The sequence below is a fragment of the Eschscholzia californica genome, unplaced genomic scaffold, assembly GCF_041429995.1.
Source record: "Eschscholzia californica isolate CP2 unplaced genomic scaffold, dmEscCali1.0.p SCAF_5, whole genome shotgun sequence".
In the NCBI taxonomy this organism is placed as follows: domain Eukaryota; kingdom Viridiplantae; phylum Streptophyta; class Magnoliopsida; order Ranunculales; family Papaveraceae; genus Eschscholzia; species Eschscholzia californica.
The window spans coordinates 35946913-35968951 of NW_028238472.1; the positions used below are offsets into that span (position 1 = coordinate 35946913).

The window sequence follows — 22039 nt, forward strand, 5'->3', positions numbered from 1 at the left end:
ACTATCCACATTCATAGTTTTCCAGTAAATTATCCAGTCAAGGATATTGGTAAAGTTATCTGGTTTGAGACCAAAGTTCAGCCAAATTGCACGAGCGAAGTGGCAATGGAGTAGAATATGGGCAATCGTTTCCGTCTTATCGCAGAACAGACACGTATAAATATTTCCTATATATCTGCCAATTTTTCCTCGAACTGGTAAACTGTTAGCGCAACATTTCCATAAGAATAGTTTAATTCTCGGAATGGTGGGGATTTTCCAAATAAAATTCCATTCCGTATGCGCATAGTCTTGAGAACCATTCAGATCATTCCTTAAATGATTATACATAGATTTAATCGTAAAATTACCTGATTTGGTGAGAGTCCAGATCATCGTGTCCTAAGCATTAGGTTGGATATTGATACTGGGTATCGCTTTGCCTACATCATTATCAAAATAAAGATTTAACCTGTTCATATTCCATTGATTGTCCAAAATGAGATCAGCCACTTTGTCAAACGGGCAATTGTGCCTATTCTGAATCGGAGGTTTATGATGTGGGATCCAATAGTCCTCCCAAATATTGATATGAGTACCTCTATTGACATCTCAGAAAATGAGATTAGTGACCTTTGGCATGCTCGCCACTATAGATTTCCAGATCCAAGAGTTAGACGGTTTAGCGGGTAAAGGTTTCGAATTCTTCGGAAAATACTTAGCTTTGAGTAATTGAGCCCACGGAGAATTCGGGAATTTGAGGAGTCGCCACGAAAGTTTGCAGAGGAAAGCTTGATTATCTATGATCGGGTCTCGGAATCCCAGACCACCGAATTTGCGGGGCCGGCAGATAGTAGCCCACTTAATGGTATGAATAGTTTTGGTTTTTCCCCACCAAAAAGACCGTTGGATGGTCTCCATGCGGTTGCTAATCCCCTTCGGGAGGGCAAAGCATTGCATCTGGTATCGGGGAACGACCGCCGTAATAGTCGAGATGACTATGGAGCAACCAGCTTGAGAAAGAAGGTTGGTCTGCCATTTGGAAAGCTTATTCTGAATTTGGTCAATAAGAGAGGAGAAAGCTTGTTTTTCTTGGCTCCAATAAAGAAATTGGTGCCCAGGTATTTATCAAGAGAAGAAGCTTGCTGAACTTTGAGAGACTTGATAATCATCCGCTTAAATTTGTAGTGGGTGTTCTTGGTGAAGAAGATGGTGGATTTTTTATAGTTAATGACTTGACCCGAGGCTTCGCTAAATATCTTAAGGATGTTGAGAAGAGTACTGATATTATCCAGAGAGTTCAGCCCGAAGATGAGACAGTCATCAGCAAAAAGGAAGCGATTTATCATGAACTTAGAGCGGGGGATATTTATCCCAATGAATTTATGAGGACTGTTTTGAGCAGTCAATAAGCGACTCAGCCCTTCCATCGCCAAAGTGAAGAGAAAAGGAGACAGAGGGTCTCCTTGCCTAATACCTCTAGTAACATTGAAGGTGGGTCCCGGACGACCATTGATAAGGACCGCCATCGTAGAGGTGGCGATACACGTATGAATAAGCCGAATCCAATGATCGTCAAAGCCAAGATTGGCCATAATGGATTCCAGGAAGGACCATTCAATCCGGTCAAAAGCTTTAGACATATCGAGTTTAAGACCAAAAAAGCTTTTCGAACCACGTTTAGTGCGGTAGGTATGGGACAATTCTTGACTAATGATGATATTATCAGTGATTTGTCTGCCTGGAACATAAGCTGCTTGAAAAGGGGAAATAATATCAGGAAGCATCAATTTCAGACGATTGGCCAGAATTTTAGTAATAATTTTATAGTTGGTGTTTAAAAGACTGATTGGCCTATAGTCCCTGTGGTTTGAGGGGATTTGGTTTTTGGGATGAGGCAAATATGAGTGTGATTTGTAGCGGGTGGGAGGAAGGAAGTAGCGAAAAACTTTTTGACCATATCGATAATGTCGTTCTTGACCGTCTCCCAGTTCGATTGGTAAAAGAAAGGAGGGTAGCCGTCCGGGCCCGGAGCTGCATCAGATTTCAGGGAAAAAGTCGCTCTGCGGATGTCATCTTCATTAGGCACCAAATTCAAGAAAATATTTTGCTCCTCCGATATCTGCTTGGTGAAAAGATTGAGAATTTGACTCGAGCCTGAGGGATTCGTGGTGGACGAAATGTTGAGGAGGTGATCGGAAAAGAGCTGAGCTGTATCTAAGGGATCACCACTCCACGTTTTATCAGTCTTTAGGATTGAGGTGATATGATTTTTCCGATTACGAGTAATAGCTTTGGCATGAAAAAATTTGGTATTCCTATCTCCCAGCTGAATATTCATCACTCTCGATTTTTCCTTCCATATGCTTTCTTGAAGATTATAAGCTTCCTCCAATTGGGTATTGAGCGAAAGAAGCAAGTCTGCATTCTGAGTCGACTGTATGGCATCGACGAGCCGTTTGATTTTATTGTCAATATGCCCAAAAACGGTTTTATTCCAGTGAGCCAAATTAATGGCAAGGGAGTTCAGTTTGTTTTGGATGAGGTTAGCAGACAAAGACCAATTATCTCGGATGAAATGCCCACAGTCCGGGTGGGCCATCCAAGTTCTGATGAATTTGAAAGGTCTGCACCCTCTGAGATTTCTGGGTTTATTGGTAAAGAGAATGGGGAGGTGGTCAGATCCCACCCCAGGCAGATGGTGGACCGAGGAATCCGGGTAGTCCGAAAGACAATGCATGTTCGAGAGAGCTTTATCTAATCTTTCTTGAATCAGATTTCCTGAAAATTGTCTATTAGACCAAGTGAAGGGAGCACCATTGAAACCTAGATCCTGCAGACCAAGATTATTAATATGAGAGCGAATTTGTTTAGCATGAGGGGGAAGAGAATTGTGGGATCCGCTTTTCTCAGATGGATGCAGAATAGTGTTAAGGTCGCCTATGATTAACCAAGGTTTTTTGGGGTTCGGGGCAATGGTGTGAAGCATATCCCATGGTTTCATTCTATCCTTATTGTAGGGGCAACCATAAAAGCACGAAATGTAGAATTCAGACTGATAACTGTTATGAGTACTTTTAATATGAATAATATTTTTATCAGCGAACTGAATATCTAAATTATAATGGTGATTCCAAAAGAAAGCAATGCCTCCCGCTTTGTTAGTGGGCTCGACCGAGAAGAGTTTATAGTCCGCATGGAGATTGAGAAGTCTACCTAAGTTCGTATTCATACATTTAGTCTCGGAAAGAAAGATGAAGTCCGGCTTGTGCTCCTTGATAAGCGACCAAAGGTGTTTTCTATTGAGGAAATTTCCACAACCCCTCACATTCCAAGCAAGAATGGAGAGGGTTTCATTGGGGGGCCTATCCATGGGACGAAAAAACGAAAAGGTCCACAAGGGAGGCCCACGCCTATCCGCTAAAATTACTAGGAGCACTACAACACCAAAAGAGCAAAACAGGAACCGTAAAGGCCCAAAACTGGTCCACCCGGGGCACGCCTCTAAAATTAAGAGAGAAACCAAAAAGGCACCTCACTAAACCGAAACACACACACAAAATGAACAGGAACATTAAAAACCGGAAATAACAAGCACTAAGATATCTTAAACAAAGCTAACCAAACAGGATCTAAAGCAAGAAAACAAGCCCATAAACACTAAGAACGATTACATAACACTAACTTAAGTAAACCACATAAACAAAGATCCAAAAAGACTCAGGTACACTGAGCAAGAGGTAACAAAATAATCCCTCCTTCTACCAACTGAATCAGAAGGGGGGAGCAACTTCTTGCGATTGTACCTGAGTAGCCAAAGACAAGAACAACGACCGGACTAAGACAGACAACAAACTGAAAGAAAACCAACTAAAACAAAGACGACCTAATCAACTACAGAGACGAAATAGACTAAGCTGGTGGAATTACGGCACCCTCCGAGCCCTGGTTAGTGAGAATTTCCAGACTTCGAGACAGAACATTTGATTCTTCCAGTAAGGTTCTAGCTTCAAGGTTGTCAAGCAGCATAGATGGATAGTAGTGATGATCTTGAGACCCATCCGATGAGGAAATAGAATGATGAGAAGAGTTAGACCTTTGCCTTTTGCCAGAAGGAGTAAACAGTTGGTGGGGTGGGATTGGTCGATTGACAGGAGAAGGAGGAGGGGCTATCAAAGTGGGTACCTCATCTTCATTGTCTTCCATCGGTTCATAATTGGGATCTTCTTCATCATCAGAAGAGGAAATAGGGATGAGGGGTGGGCAATGACCCAACGGGTGATCTACTATTCTGCACGAATGACAAATAGCTCCTGGAAATTTTTGATAGCTGATTTTTATGTTGAATTCCTTGTCCACGAACATGAGATTGATAACAGCCAGAAGAGGTGATCTAACATCGTATAAGAAATGCACCCTAAACACCTTGTTGTCCACAAAACCTAAGTTCCTAGGCTTCACCTGAATGATTTTGCCCATTCTCTCAAATATGGTGTCCAAATCTTCTTTGTTTTGAATAGCCATAGGGATTTTGTACAGAGTACACCACATGGGCTCGTAAAAGAGATCATTGATCTCCTCCGTGAGTGGGAAGTCTACTTGTTTGAGCACTAGCATCATTCCTTTCAGTATCCAAGGTCGACCAAAAGTCAAAGCGTTAAGGATAAAAAGGCTTTTTGGCTTGATTAGGAAAGTATTGACCGGGCCCTCCAAGGAAGTGTAGTGACAGTCTCAGAAGAAGATGGTTAGAGGAAAGAGCATTTTTTTTTATTTGAGCAAGGGTGGCTGCTTCCGGGCAGCACCATCTTGCCACAAATCCTTGGGTAATGGATTGCAGCTCTGGGTTAGTGGAGGGTTTGGAATATTTCAAAGAGAGATGACCACGAGGGGAAACAGCAAAGTGAGTAGCCATGAGAATACGGAAATAGGTTATGTAAGAGGGTATGAAGGTGGGGAGATGGGTAAGATGGTTGATCGGAAAAGAAGCTGAACCAGGGTTTAAATAACCCAGAACTGGAAGGTAGTAGAAGATGAAGCACCAGGAAATAATCACCATGCATGCCCAGGGATTGGGTGGTGCCACCCACCAGCCTTGTCTACTAGTCGGAAGCGACTGTTGACATGCTAGAAAGAAAGACAGCAAAGACCAGAGAAAGAAAGAAGAAGAGAAATCGAGAAGCAAACAAAATAGAAAACTATAAAACTCACGCTAAACCAATAAAAGAGGGAAGAGAAAACGTTAAAAAACCTAAATGAAGTGGTTGAGTGTCGCTTAGTTACCTCAGTAGATGGGGATTTGCAGTTGATTATACCTTGATCTGATTAGTACCCCAATAGCATTGCTTCCTTCTTGAAGTTGCTGACCTTGCATGCACTGCCGGTGAAAGGAGAAGAGAGGAGTGAATGATGATTGGGTAGTGGTCCGATCGAGGGTGAGTGGAGGATGAGAGACGACAAAATTAAATGGGAGAAGTTTGAACGGTAAATTGCGCGTGAGAGACGGTAACAACTTGATCTAGGGTTCTATGCAGGAATTGAATGATGATGACGGTGCATTTAGGGTTTCTGGAAGGTGGAAAGGAGAGGGGAAAGCTGACGTCACAACGGAGCTTCTCTCTCCTCAAAAAACCTCCGCACTTTCATAGAACTTAGTGATTTTATCATTCATATAACACTTATGCGGGATGCGGAAAGGGAATAACAATCCTATAATAATTTAAAGAGAGCTAAATCTTCTACTTTTTGAGCAATATTTTCTTTTATAAGTCTGGAAAGGAAATTATTTTAAAGGGGAGATGGTTAAGTTTTACAAACCAAATCGTGATATTGAGGGCTAAAGTTTATTGCTAGACAAATATAAGGACCAAATTATATCAGGTGGACATAAACCGGGGGCCAATATGAACCGACGAAACAAAAACAAGGGTTACGAAGCTTTATTCTGGAAATTCTCATTCTGTCTTCGAAGGTTCTTCTTCCTTTTCAAATCCCCTCCTTTTCTTGTCCGTCCCTTCATTCTTTCTCATATTCGTGAAGAAACCATCTCTTCTTCTTCTTCTTCTTCTTCTTGAGGAATCAGTAACCCCCCGCTCTAAAGTTCCTGCAATGCCTCGGCTTCGACCAAGAGAATCTCCTACATTTACGAAATCGGAGGTGAATACTAACTCTCTCTCAGTCTCTCTCTCTAAATGTTTTCTACTGCTTTTATATCTTCGTCAAAATTCTAGTTTCAACCTTCTGATATATGGGGATTAGTTTATTGTTGTGTTTGTATTGGTCTATGAGTGTATGTAGTTGAGTTTCCTGAACCTGATTAAACGGAAAAGATTAATGGTTGAGTTATAGTTTGTATCTTTCATCCCTTTCATTTTAAACACCAAAAATTGTTAGAACTTAAACTGATTTTATGATATTAGAAGAGCTTCTACTGTTTAATGACTGTAGAAATCTTACCTAGGTTATTCATTGCAATAACAAAAATATATTGGACTAAAAAAGTCTTAAAACTTACATACAAATCGGACATAGCAGTTTTGTGATGCCCTGTTGCTTTCTTTATTATCAAATGGGTAACTGAATCGCTTCCTGTCTTGTTAAGTGCTGGCATTTCTATTTTCTTTCCACCCCATTATGCTGAAGGGGAGAAAGTACGAAGGCGGGAAAATATCAAGTCGTTTGATTTTGACTGGTGAAGTTTCATTTAGTCGTAGTTCAGCAACTGATTTTGTTTTGTCTCTTAACAGACCGAACAAATGCAAAAGCTACTAAAAGATGCAGGAGAAGAAACATTTAGTCAGAAATTTTGTGAAAAGGTTGCGAGAAAATTTAGGTGAGCTCTATTGTTGGTAACCCTTTAGACGAATATGAGTATAACAAATTTGGTAGCTTTTGAATATATATCATATTGATTTGGTAGTAAAATTGTTGAAAACTGTCCTTTATTGTAGCCGTGATGTGGGTCGTGCTGGAAAGCCTGCCATACAATGGACACAGGTATTTTTTTTTAAAATTCAGAAAATCTTGATAATTATCTGTTTGAACATTCCAATTATTTATTAATCGAGTGATAATGATATAAATATACCCACGAAATGGAAACCGATTTGGGAGCCACAAATGGACTGCCAAGGACCCAACCTCCAAAGAGCAAAAAGTAACGCCAGGCTGAGGGCAAATTCTTTCCTATCCGAATCCCCAAGAGCCCCAATAGTATTACATAGAATTCAGCATGCCTTCCAAACTATAATAAAGTCATTCTTAGGTAGAAACTTAGCCCAGTCGTTTCCCCTAGACCAATTGCATAGGGTTCTTTAAACCAAGTGGATGGTCGTTTCGATAGTAATCCTTTTGGTTTTTAATGTCGCTTTATTTCTTGAAATCCATATGCTCCAGAAAATTGCCTGTGGGGTAATTCTCCACATATCCAATACCCTCTTTGGCATCTTTATTATTCTCAATATAGCAGAGGCCAAAATGTCTTCAAGAGTCCCCTCTATGGCCCATGAAACGTGGAAGGAATTCGGGAAAAATCTCCATATTTTGGACGAAATTGGGCAATGAATAAGAATGTTACTGATTCACCATCTCTATATTGTAATAGTTTTTCTTACCATGGTTGTGTTGTTTCAGGTGCAAAGTTGGTTCCAGGCGAAGTATCGAGCTTCCCAAGACAAAGTTACTCCTTCACCTATTGCCCCCAAAACCAAGGTTTATCCAAAACCTCCATGCGCTCCGATGAGTGAACCTGAGAACTTGTGTTCCATCCCTACAGGTAATCTCTTTGTCTATTTGCGACAATAACCACTTATAATGCAATCTTGAAGCAGTCTCCAAGTTCCCTGTCTAAGAACAACCCTAGGAACATCCGGTGAGTGGCAGTAACACTCTTCATCATCTATTTGCATCTGAATGAGATGAGATTCGATCTTCTGGGGTGTCTATTGGTATCATATAACTTTCTGATAAGAAAAGAGTACTAGCCTGCATCCAGTTGTTTCAGCTTATGTTTTATTTGTTTTATCTGGATGATATGGTTAGTTTCCATACATATTTTCAATTGGAAATATTTGCGTTTTCACTTTTGTCTTCACCGTTCATTTAGTGATGTGGTTAGTTCCATACTTATTGTCTATTGAAAATATTCTGGGTGATCTTTATCTTTTCATTTTCTCCAGTTTAATCTTCAACCATCTTTTGTTTTATATTATTCATTTTATTAGTTATTACATTATACGAGACTAAAGCATTGTTCGATAACGTACCCTAGAACAGATATAATATTTAATCCCAAGGATTTTTTTTTATATTCATTCTGATATTAATTTTACAATGTATTCAACTTTTTCTGCCTGACAATAAAAACAATGCTTTTCATATCCTATAATTTTGACTCAAAATGTAGGTGAAAAGATCCCAGATATATCAGATGTGGATTTGGAGTTTGAGGCTAAATCGTCAAAAGATGGGGCATGGTAAGCATGCAAAACTACAAGGAAGGAGTATATAGCTTTGCTGTTATTTCAGGAATCTATATGCCTCCGTCAACAGTTTGGTTTATCCTTTTGTATCAGCCTAATGGCTCGATCTCAGTTGAACTAAACCTTGAGAATCAGAAGTGTTTGAGAGTTTGGAAAAATGTACTTATTTTCCTAAGTGACTAATTATATGCCTTGCGTCAATAAAGAGTAGAATGATCAAAATCTCCCCAATAACTGACTGATGTTTCATGTTTGTGTGCCCATTACTACAGTTTCCCTTAAAAGTAGCTGATTCAGTTTGTGTGCCTTTTCTAGATCTTTAGAAATAATCCTTTTATAAAAGTATCTTTTAGTTACTAGTTTGTAAGTAAGATATGTTTAGGACCAGGTGCTGTTAAGTTTCGCAGTTAGATAGAGGGGATTGTTACTCCATAAGATATGGCTGTACAAGGAAGCTATAAACAGGTTTTGATTGTCTTAGTTTTTGAGTTAATAAAGAGGGGGGGTTTAGTTAAATTAACTTCTTTCGCTTATGTGAGTCGCAGGGTTGATCCAAAATCTTGCAAGAAATATTCTCAACTTCGCAAGTTACCTTTTGTGTCGGTTGTTTCTAAAACCGAAAAATTTCGAGCGAAATTTTATTCCTTGCGAGGAACATTTTATTCCTTGTCTTAATACAATTAATTCAAAGTTTCAAAAAAGAGGTTGGTTGATCATTTTTGGGTTTCCTCTTTTGAGTTAAATAATACGATTCAAGTGAACAGGACTTGGTCGTCAAGTTGATATAGAAAGTAGGAACTGGAAAAGGAGAAGTTAGATATTATAGAATAAAGAATTTGCTCTAGTCTTCTATGGTTTTGCATTTTACTTCAACTATTTCATACCTAAATTCAAGTGATGGTTTTTTGAAATTGATATAGTTTGTTAAAGTCATCCAGTTCACATGCGATGCCATTTAACCTGTCTTTTGTTTTGCAGGTATGACGTTGCTTCATTTCTCAGTCACAGGGTTCTTAGTTCTGGCGAGCCTGTAAGTGTTCTTTCTGAATCCTTCGTTATGTGCATGTATCTGGAGTAGGTCACTTTTTTCTGCATGCACTAGATAACTTGTTTTCACTTGCGAGTTTCTAGAGCAGTAATGTTCCTGAGAATATGTTTTTAGAGCAGTAATGTTCCTGTAGCTTCTAACTGGTAGGTCCCAAATGTAGGATTCTGTTATTTTGGATCACACTAAGGAGTGTTGGCACTGGTGCTTTCTTGTTAATTATATAATAAATGTCCTGATCTCCTTTTCTTGGTTTACCATATGTTCCTACGAGTGACTATCTTATTACATACTATAACTAGATTAAATACACATTCCCAATGTGGAGGGCCGCCCTCTTACAAACTTCGATTCTGTTAGCCTACCTTACTGCAAGACTATCATGGTTCTGGAATCTCGATATTGTATTTTTCAGTAGTGAGTTTGCTGCCTTACCTGTCAAGTCTTAGCTACTTTACGTGCTTCCACAACAAGGGCTTTAAATAAGAGAAACGAGAATGTGCATCACCAAATCTCCTATAGGCCTCAAATAGCGTCACTTCGTCTGATTGGTAGTCGCCTTGGGCTCTTAAGTGTTTTCTCATTACGCTTTCTAGAAGTAACACAGCTATTCAAAATAGCTTCTCCGACTACTATTTCTGATACCCCATTCGACCCTGTTTAACCACAAATTCTTAATAATGTGGAGATCCTTAACTGGGACCATACCCATTCCTGTAGTTTATGTTGTTTCGAGCATGAGATGGGGTGACACAGTGAAGCTGTCGCATCACATGTGAGGCAGAAGGTCTCGTTCTCCTTCTCTTTTCTTGCATATCTTTTTTCATTTCAGGTTCATTAATGACCCTGAGCTGAAGAATGGGAGGCGTTGAACAAATCGAAACAAGGAAAAGCTATCTGAATTTGATACTAGAAAGCGCCCTATGGTGCATATGGAATGATAGGAATAATTTTTTTTTTAAGGAGAATATCTATGAGGAGTACATTTGCAGAGGATGTTGAAGGAAATCTGTTCACTTGGAGCAGAAATATAAACTGGGCTAAAACAATATCGTCATATGACTTCGTTTGCGATTGGGAGGCTTTAATGACGTAACATAAAAACATAGTTTGTTTTCACAACTTTTGTACAGTTCCTTTTCTAATATATGTTAATTCAAATTTCCAAAAAAACCTAAGCTGAAGAAGAAGTTGCAATGGAGGCTTGGAGCTTGGAAATCGACTAGCAGGCATGCTTGAAGCCTAGAGATCACGACCTGCTGGGCATGCTTGCTGTCCGCTGTTCATTTATTTTGGTGGAGATTCTCTTTCCAAATTACTCTTTTGCAAGATGAAGTTGCAGTGGAGGTTTAAAGTTTAGAAATAGGCTAGTGGGCATGCTTGAAGCTTAGATATTGACTACCTGTTGGGCGTGCTTTGTTATCCTCTGTCTATTTTGGTGGAGATTCTCTCTCCACATTACTCTTTTGCAACTCTAAATATACAAATATTAATTGTTGGGGCTCGTAAACAAATTAGGTGGGCCTAGGGAAACCAAGGTAATTTCTTCTGAAGAGAATCCACTACATCTTTAACCCATTGACTAGCTCCACTAGCCGCCCTTCTCCTCAAAACATCTTACAGCATATTTATAGGTCTTAATATGACAAACGCGTCTGGGGATAGACTGATCGGCAGAGTTTTCTTTTAGTTGGGGATAGACTGATCTTACAGCATATTTATAGGTCTTAATATACAAACAGAAAGTCAACAAAATCTTCAAAGAAACAAATCTAGATTGCGCTATCAAGGAGGACGAGATTAAAGGCATGCTTTATCTCTGGAGCAGAAGAATGAAATTTGTCATGACAATTTCATTTTTTTTGGAAAGTTTGAATGAATATATATTGAAAGAAGAAAGATATGTACAGAAAAGGTTAGAGCATTCGAGATTTGTTACATCATCCACGCCTTCTACAAAAGCCACATGTTTGAAAACCTTTATAGCCCTAGACCAAGCATAGACTGCCTTTTACGTCCTCGGTATCTACCCTGGTGCTAATATTAGATTCTTTGAAATTTTGTTGTTTCTGTCTTTCCATAAGTTCCATATTATTTCTGTCGGGATAATGTTCCAAATGCGCCTTTAATTGGGAGAACAGTATTATGTAAAATAGTCCATATCCTCGTGTATCTCCTCAGGGGTTTTGCTTCCAATTAATTCAAATGATTAAAATATATATATATATATATATATGTATGTATAAACAGAAAGTTGTATCTTTCATTTATTGCAGGAAGTACGTGTACGATTTGTTGGCTATGGTGCTGAAGAGGATGAGTGGGTAAATGTGAAGAAGGCGGTCCGTTTGCGCTCAGTCCCTATGGAGCCATCAGAATGTGAGAAGGTCCAAGTTGGGGATCTTGTTCTCTGTTTTCAGGTAATTTCTTTTAGTTATTCTGTGTTCTTCTATGCCTTCTTACTATCTTGTCTCATCAATGTCGGCTATTTCCAGGAGAGAAAAGACCAGGCAATATATTATGATGCCCATATTGTGGAAATCAAAAGGAGATTGCATGACATCAGAGGCTGCAGGTGCCTCTTCTTGGTTCGTTATGACCATGACAAAAGTGAGGTAATATTAATTTCATGTCCTTATCTTAATGCAAGTCTCCAAAATTAGAAAAGCATAGTATCAGTTAGTGTTTGTTAATGTTTTCTAGTTACGCCTGATTCTGATTTTCACGCTATGTTTATCTATGACATGACTTGGTGCATTCTTTTATCTCTTTAATAACATCAGATCCCAAAGGAAGTCTTCTTCTGAAATCCAAACAAATTTTATAGCTGAAAATTTGTGTACTTTTGAGATCTAATGCCCGCTAGATACATGAAATAATGCAAAAATCTCATGTTTACGAATTACGAAATACGTTACATGCTAATAAATGCAAATTTATTTCAGAGCTAAAAAGAAAAACAAACACTACTAATGTTTGGTTTGTGATCTTTATACGATATGCTGGTGCGGGAACAGCTTTGTATGTGTTTCTGATATAATGTCCCAATACCAGTCACATTTAACTTGAGGGAAGTTTTTTACACAGAGCGAGTTATTGTTATGCACACTGCGAGTTATACCCAGAACACACAAAACACACAAAGCACACAAGACACACAAAGCACACGCACACGGGCCTGCTTAGTATTTACTACTACTGTAGCTCTATCCTTTTCACAGATTAAAATAGAAATCCAAACTCGGCCTCATATTTCTCTTCTGGTATATTCAATTTTAAGCCAGATTCTACAGTGGATCATGTCATTTATGGATTTCCAATTGATCTTAATATTCGTAAAATTCTCTTCTTTATGCAGGAAAGTGTTCGTCTGAGGAGAATATGTCGTCGACCCTCATTTTAGACTGTAGAATTGTCCCTGAATTAGCAGTAGTAGTCGTGGAAAAAGATGGAAACTGAAAAAGGATTCTCCCTGACAAGCTCCAACCAAACGATGAATTCGAGATCGTCTGGGGGTCCATTGCTTTAAGCAATATCTTCTGTGGCAATTTTGCATATAAATATAAACTTGTACTTGCAGATCTTAAAAATCTGAATAGAACCTTGTTTTGCCCGAAAAGCTTTTAGATGTATGAAATTTCTCAATGGTTATTGTATAGAATCTTGTTTTGTCTGAAAGCTTTAAGGTGTATGAAGTTTCTTCTTTTGTATTATGATTTTCTTTTCTAACTTTGGCATAGTCAGTTAGTATAAATACATACTAAATTGGAAAGTGACACAGATGAGATGAGAACTTTTTTAGCGTGAATTGTTATTCTGCATTTTTGGATTTGACTCTATAAACTATAATGAATAAGTTTTTTTTTGTCATTCGACAGTACAAAAATAAATAACTCTTGTTTTTTTTTTTTGCTGAAAGTGCCATAAATTAATACATAAAAGAGTTATTACTAGCGGTGGGAAAAAGATCCGGAGGACCGCTATCCGACCCGTTTGACCGAGATAAAAAGTGTCCATGGACACCTGATGGTCATAAGGGTCAGTGTCCGACCGGCCCGAAAGAATTGGCGGACGGTCACGGTCAAAATTCTATGTCGAAGGACCGACTGCTAACCGACCGGTACGAGTGACCGAATAGGTTGACCGACTAAACTGTACCCATTTTTAGAAGTTGACCGTTGAATTTTATAGGGAAAATGGTTAAGGTCAAAAAAATATTTATAATAACTAAAAAAGCAAGTAACTTTTTATATTAACTAGAAGTGTCAAAATATCATGGGTATTGACACATACAGTTTAAAAGAATATCACAAATTATTAATCAGGTCATTTCTTAATATTTAGGAAAGAATATCACAAATTATTAATCAGGTCATTTCTTAATATTTAGGTTCCCAAAATACCCTCATACATTAAAAGTTCCTTTCTCTCACAAAACCCACAAATTTGGGGAATATTTTTCTTTTTCTCAGTGGTTCTTCTTCTTCCTTCTATGAGTTCGTGGTTTCCATCATGAACCTCTTTCAATCAACAGTTCTTTTTTATTCTTCATGAGCCTCTCTGAATCTCTGATCATCATCTTAGATTTTTCAGTTTGGTCTAAGTATGTTGAAACCCTAATTCATCTAGTTCAGAAATTTATTAATCCCTCCTCTCTCTCTCCTCATGGTGTCACCGACTTCAATCTACTCATTTTCTGTAATCATCTACGCAATACCAACAACAATGTCAACCAACATCAAGAACAACAAACCTAATCTCAAGAATAAGAAGAAGAATCCATCATTTCTTGTTTTGGTGGTCAGATCTGTGGATTTAAATTTCAAGGTTATATTGATGACAACAATGATGGTAGTCTTAAAGGTTGCTTTCTTATTGCCTTATAGATTGCTTTGTTTTAATAAACTCCAGTATTGAAGAGTTTGTTTTCCATTTCAATCTTCAATAATTGCTTTTCTCAACCCAATTGACATAGTTTGAGTTTATTTGTAGCCATGGACGGCTCTGTGCCTAATATAAAGAAATGGGTTGTGATTTATCCTGTTTATATTAATTCAAAGAAAACAATAGCTCAAGGACGACGAATAAGTGCAAGTAAATCTTGGGAAAATCCAACTTGTATTGAGATGAGATTGGTGATTGTTGCAGCGCTCTTAAGCTCCATTATGAAATTGAGGTGACTCTCTTATTATCTTATTTCTTGATAGTATTATTTCTTGGTGATTGTCTTCGATGTTCCATGGCTCGGTAGTTGATTTAATACGTCTCCTTGTTGCAGATGGATAAAGCGTATCCGCGTGATTACATGCTAGTAGGGAGAGTAAGGGTGCAGCTAAAGAGAAAACATGGCACCTTGGATATTGGTTCAAGTAAGCATTAGTCATGCTTATACGATTATACTTTGCTTGCTAAAACTAGTTATATTTATGGATAGAGTTCATTTGTCTATCTCTTTTTCACATGGTTGTTAGATTAAAATCTAAGGCACCATAGTTAGATAACCGTTAAACTCCGGGCTTAAGTTAACTACCTTAGAGATATACTAACATTTCGGAGTTCGGTAAGAACTTCAGCTTAGTGAAGTTTTTTTTTGTTGGAATGCAACTTTACTGTGGTCTTATAACTCCATTTGAATTCTTCCCATTCAAATTATCTTCTTACAACCCAAGATGCAATTCAGCTTAGTGAAGTTTTTAATGCTTAGTGAAGTTTCTTATCTTCAAGCTTATTAAAGTTTCTTGTTGAAATTGGACTAATTTGGTTGTTAACATGATCTTCTTCTCTACTACTCTTTGATGGATTAATTAATTCTAGAAATTACTGTAGAGTTGTAATTTAAGGTGGAGGAACTCAAGGTTTGCTCGAGGATAATGGCAGTATACCTGAATCATTTTACACAAATGGGGGTCTGAAACTAAGGGTTATGTGGACAAGTAACTCGTTCATCGTTGCTTCAACGAGGTAATTCTTGTTAGAACCAATAATCAAGGATCACCCAACGTTGAAGACTATAGTTTTGATTCTGATAGGCAAGGGACACTAAGCATGGGGATAGAACAGATAAAGGAGAAGGAGGAGGAGGAGGAGGTGGTGATGGTAGCGACTGTGGCGGTATACTACTAATTCCGATGGATGATGAACCAAACGGAACTAAATGGGCCAAATGTAACTACTATTTTGTGTTGGTATATAAGTATTTTTGAGTGATGATAGACTTCATGAATTTTATATGATGAATGATGAAATCAATTCCAAACTCAAGATTTCGTAGACATGTACTTTTAGTTTATATTTTCGATTTGCAAATCGAGTTTGCAAGATATGCAGCTCAAGATTATATTCTGCAAGCTTGCAAATCATGTTTGCAATCTATATTTTGCAAACACAGTTTGCGGTTTACATTATGCAAACACGTGTTTGCAAAACAAATTGTTGCAAACACTTGTTTGCAAAACCGATTGTTGTGAATACGTGTTTGCAGAAGTTGTTTGTAAACCAGATTGTTGCAAACACTTTTGCAGAGCAGATTGTTGCAAACACGTTTGCATAACAGATTTTTACAAACACGTTTGCATAACAGATTGTTGCAAACACTTTTGCATAACAGATTGTTGCAAACACGTTTGCATAACAGATTATTGCAAACACGTTTGCAGAAAAATGTAAAGGAATTTTTTTCTGGGTTTTTTTTTTTTGAAAAAAAGTATTGAAAGTGGATCTTGTTAGAAAGCTAATGAAAAATCATTTCTAAATATACAATTTTTATAGAAATCCGACATCTCAAACAAAAGTTATATCGATTTCAAGTTTAAAGAAAAATGAAAGAATTTAGTTACACAAAATGACAAAAAGGGGTATTTTAGTATTTGCACACTTTTTGACCTGAATAATAATTTTCAAATGTTTTGTGCTTTTCTACTCATTTTCAATATTATTTTGACCTTTCTAGAAATTACCTCAATTTTATAGACATATGAATATATGATGTCGTTGGCTATAGTCATATAGTCCTCTGGAAGACCAAATTATTAGTGCATGGCTTAATTATATCTTGTCAGATGATGATCAATTGTGTTTTTTCTTTTTTATATTTACTTTTGATTTCTTGGATAAACATCTTCATTTGTAAATAATTTTGTTTGTCGTAATAAAAATAAAGTTCTGAATTAAGTAAATTTGGTGAGAAGTCCGGACCGAGACCGTCCGTTGTCCGACTGGACCGGTAAAATAAACGGTCTTGGACGGTCAATGGACAAAGAATTTTTGAGAGTGACCGTCCGAGTCCGCCGAGTAAATAGGTGGTCACCAACAGTTTATGTCCGAATCGACCGGTTCGATGAAGTTAGAGTCCGGTACCGACCGGTCCGGACCGATTCCCACCGCTAGTTATTACAATACTTATTACTAATTAGAGATGGAATAACAATCATTCCATCTCTAATACATAAAATAGAAATACTAATAGGAATCATTTCTCATTTAGCCAGAATACTTGCTAACTCATTTCCTTTGCGAGAGATATGAGAGAAAATGATGCATTGAAATTGCGGGGGAAGTTTCTTGATTGATGCAGCATGGACATTGGATTGCTAGTTTATCGTTTTGTTAATACATAAAAGGGTTATTACAATACTTATGACTAATTAGAGATGAAATACCAGTCAAAATAAAATTACTAATATGAATTCTTTCTCATTTAGCTAGAATATCTGCTAACTCATTTCCTTTGTGAGGGATATGAGAGAAAATGATGCTTGAAATTGCAGGAGAAGTTTCTTGATCGATGCAGCACGGACATTAAATTGCTAGTTTATCATTTTGTTAATACATAAAAGAGTTGTTACTATACTTATGACTAATTAGAGATGGAATAACAGTCGAAATAGAATTACTAATATGAATCCTTTCTCATTTAGCCAGAATATCTGCTAACTCATTTCCTTTGCGAGGATAGGAGAGAAAATGATGCCTTGCAATTACGGGAGAAGTTTCTTGATCAATGTAGCATGGACATTAGATTGCCAGTTTATCGTTTTGCTCGGGGGTTTGGGATGATTGATGATTGCATACTTTCCACATGGAGGAATTTGATCTTTAGGTTAGCGGCCCACCTGATTCCCAAGAGAATAAATATAATTTTGTTTTCTTCAGCATTCCTGTCAGTGTTCGTATAAAAGTCTTTGCATTTATAGATTGAGCTCTATGATGATGAATGACACAGCTAATCCCTCCAAGTTCATTGATATCTATAAGCAAAGCATCAATGTTAATTTTTACGTACAGATTAGTAGGTGGTGACAATCTGATATCTTTCAGTCAAGATCGTCTGGTATACTAATACCATTAAATTGTGGGAAAACTATAATTCGATTAATCACGTGAGAAGGTGTCAATATTTGTTGCTGAAGTTAAAATTTGACTTTCTTTTAGGGTTTAAACTTTTGACATTTGATTTCGGAGTTTAAATTACTTAAATTCAGCAATGCATGCTTTGATCAAGTTTTTTCCTTGTCTACTTCCGACCGAAAAATAACAAAACCTCTACAACAATCACCATCATTGTACCTTCACTATAACCACCAAGACAGAATTTCCACTCAATCCACCATCTTTAATCACTTCATCACACATGCAACCTCTTTTCCCACCAACATACCATCGATAATCACCCGACACATATCAATTTCAACATCAGCTCATCAAATCAACTACAAACCACCCAATCTTCTATAGAAACCAGCTTAAAACTTGGCTTGTTTCCTGGTTACCCCTTCACCCAAACCACTAGAACCCTCTTCTATAAATCACTCAAACCACTAATTTTAGTTTTTTTTCGTGAAGATGCAGCAAGCACTTCGCAAGGTTTTGGAGAGATCATCTCACGGAACGTCGCGTGAGATAGGAAGCTTCACGTGAAGTGATTGATCATAGGAATCCATGGAAAATGCTTTGCAAGTTGGTTCCCCCTTGAACGACGACTAGAAGACAGTAAATTAGCAAAGGGGAGGTAGCGAAGAGAGTGGATTTGTGCTCATAACGTCATAAATCAAGGCTTCTTTCAATAATCAGGGCAGTAATCTCTATTTTTATTAGTTGCTTCTTAATATTATTAACCTTTTAGTTGATCTTCTTCTCTTATTAGCACTTGATCCAGAGCTTTTTGTTTTATTTAATCTGATGCCTAACTGCCCTTGGTTCAGGTTCTAATTTCCTTTATAGGTTAAGAATTTGATAGATAGTTAGTTATCAATCTTGCATGGCTATTTTTACTTCACTTGATCATAAGTCTTGTATCTATAGAGGTCGAGCTTAAAGACCGTCAAATGGTGGTTGTTTTCATCCCTATACTGTTAATCGAAGACCATACCCTAGGTTCAAACATCTCTTCTATCTCTATTGAACACAACTTAAACCTCAGATCTTCATCTACCATCCTTCATGACGGCATCAAGAATGTTTTTAACGGCAGAGATCAAATTATGTTTATTTGGATCCATAGATTAACCTTGTGGCTCATGAGTGTCTTATAAGAAGTTTAATATTTTAACTTACCTTTCGACCCAGGAAGGCACTACGATTCACATAGTTGTGTCCATCTTCATAGCCCACCTTTTGTCTCTCATCTCTCAGCTCAATCTCTGTCGATTACTTTTGTATTTGATTTGCGAATAGATTTAACTTCTTATCCATATTCCGTAACAAGATCACTTCCACCCCTCTTCGCAATTCATTTGCGAACATTTGTCGGATTAGCAGGGTATTTATACTCGGGCTGTAACAGCGATCCCATTTACCAGGTGTCTAATCAGAGTATACTTTGTGGAACTCGAGCGGATATGGTCTCTGCATATGGAGAATACTGCCGGGATAACTCGGAATCTTCATTTGGTTCCACTTTACAGACATCCGCATTTCGTTCTGAAACTTTGGGTGTCTGTTTAACCCATCTTAAATGTTACAGGAAATTCGGTACTAGTTTCATTTTTCAATCAACCGGAAGGACTCTCAAGACCACATTACATATCATCCTCTTGCAGAGTTGGCAGGATTATAAGCTACAGAATGAAGGAAGCTCCACTAATCGAAGCGATATTATGCAATTCCTCAATGCTGTAATTTTGTTGTTTTTCTTTATTTACGGTTATGTATGTATTTTTTCTAATTTGAATCTTGTAATTGACTCTTAAGTTTAATGCATTTGCTTTCAACAAAAAAAAAACACACCATTGTCAAATCTCCAACACCACTACAACCATCACCGCTGAATATCCACCATCACTACAACCACCCCCATTGAATCTCCACTAACACTATGACCACAACCACCAAAGCTCAACCACCAACACCATATCTCCACCACTGACGCAGCGGAAAACTAACAAAAAGCCTTAGAACTCCGTCTAAAGACTATAGAACCGAAACTTCTAAGAATACTAAAATACTGAATTTTATTGATTGAATGAATGACTGAAACAACTACTAGACCCTCTTTATATAGGCATAGGGTTTCCTAATCTTAGTCAAATTCAAATAGCAACTCCTAATAAAATAAACACTAGAATAGTAGTAACCCTAAGCCGATACAATTTCCAAAAATAGAAAAACTAGTAAAAGTCCGTTTTGAGGCCCTAAACGACGGAATTTGCCCCTCAAAGTGGGCCCGTTGTGGCGACGCGACAACAAATGACCAGAACGCTATTTCGCACCATCCCTCAAAATTTCTTTCAATTCCGACACCCGTAGCTTAGTTTTAGTCTGTCACCTTTATACTTGGCCGCTTCTATTTCCTCCATGTATTTCTCGGCCAATTCCTCTACATCAACCACCACATCTCAACCACCTCCTCCAAAATACCTCCACCATCACGCATCAACTACATGGGAACATAATTTAAAAATGAGTTAATTCCTATATCCTACTTTGTGACCAGCTTCCTTTATGGCCCCCTATTTTCATGTAAATGTCGTTACTACCCTTCTTAATTCTAAATTTAAAACATTAAAAAAATTATTTCCACCTCACTCATCTCTCTCCCTACACCTCACCTCTCTCTCTCCAACTCACCCTCTCTTCTCCGGGAAGGTGGCCGGCCGGAAAATTTTCCGGCCGGCCACCTTCAAACCTTAAAAAAAAAAAAAAAATTCTCTCTCCTCTCTCTCTAAATTTTTAAAAAAAAAAAAATCTCTCCTCTCTCTCTAAATTTAAAAAAAAAAAAAAAATCTCTCCTCTCTCTATCTAAAACTCCGGCGAAGGGAAACCCCCTTCGCCGGAGTTTTAGATAGAGAGAGAGAGTGGAGAGATTTAAAAAAAAAATTTTAGAGAGAGAGAGGAGAGAGAATTATTATTATTTTTTTTAGCTTAGAAGGTGGCCGGTCGGAAAATTTTCCGGCCGGCCACCTTGCCGGAGAAGAAAGGGGTGAGTTGGAGAGAGAGGGTGAGGTGTAGGGAGAGATGAGGTGAGTTGGAGAGAGAGAGAGGTGAATTGGAGAGAGAGAGAGAGAAGGGTGAGGTGTAGGGAGACATGAGGTGGAGAGGGGTGAGGTGGAAATAATTTTTTTTAATGTTTTAAATTTAGAATTAAGAAGGGTAATAATGACATTTACCTAAAAATAGGGGGCCATATTTGAATTTACGAAAAAAAAGAGGCCATAAAGGAAGCTGGTCACAAAGTAGGGGGCCATATAGGAATTAACTCTTTAAAAATCCAAAAGTTGGGATATAATAGGAAACTTGTATCGGTTTACATTGGCAATCTTTAAAGATATTACAGCAGATCAAATCACTCATTAACAATTTCGAAAGAACCATGTTCACCTATATTTCTAGGGAAGGCAATGCTCCAGCTGATGCGATTGCGAAATGGGGAAGAAAGAATGTAGATAGGAAAGAATGGAATTCTGTACCGTCTTTTATTTTGCATTTACTTTAGTTGGTGGGCTTGTAATACTCTTGTTGGTTTAATGCAATGTTCCCTCATCAAAAAAAAAAAGGAAACTTGACTCAACTCCGGATAATATTTGAAAAAACAACATTTTGTGAGAGTACAATTTTACTCACGAAATCAACGTAAAGAAATATTTTTGAAAACTTGCGAACAAATTTTAGTTCGATATCAACATTTTTATAAATTTCGGAACAAATTCTTTTTGGCTAAAAAAATTATCTTGCAAAAATGTTTCACATTTTGGCTTTTGTATTTGACAAACACTGAGACTAATATTTTGGCTAAAGCATTTTTTTATTTGTCTTGTAAAGAAAAATATATTTACGCATTTTTGTTTTGTTTTTACCAAAAACATTTAGACTAATGCATTTTTTTTTTTTAATTTGTCTTTTTGCAAAAACTAAAAAAATATACATTTACCCTTTGTATTTGATAAACCTATTAAGAGAAAAATAATATTTTGGCTAATGCATGATGATCAGGGGTTTTTCCTTGCCGTTAATAGGTTTGTCAAATACAAAAGGTAAAATGCATAATTGTCTCTCCTCTCGGCCTGCTTGTCGCCCAAGAAATTGAAATCTCAGTACAATTTAG

The 22039-nt window shown here is 37.6% G+C and overlaps 1 protein-coding gene and 1 pseudogene across 1 annotated transcript; both read left to right on the forward strand.

The window, feature by feature from the left end:
- Positions 1-5789: 5789 nt before the first annotated feature.
- Positions 5790-13210, forward strand: LOC147538892 (protein SAWADEE HOMEODOMAIN HOMOLOG 1-like). Its single transcript, XM_086643451.1, has 9 exons — positions 5790-6132; positions 6723-6808; positions 6927-6972; positions 7609-7750; positions 8381-8450; positions 9435-9486; positions 11778-11921; positions 11997-12116; positions 12860-13210. The coding sequence occupies exons 1-9, from the start codon at positions 6085-6087 to the stop codon at positions 12902-12904; spliced, it is 753 nt and encodes a 250-aa protein (XP_086499577.1). The 5' UTR covers positions 5790-6084; the 3' UTR covers positions 12905-13210.
- Positions 13211-14493: 1283 nt separating this feature from the next.
- LOC147538893 (signal recognition particle 19 kDa protein-like) lies at positions 14494-15624 on the forward strand (annotated as a pseudogene).
- Positions 15625-22039: the final 6415 nt, after the last annotated feature.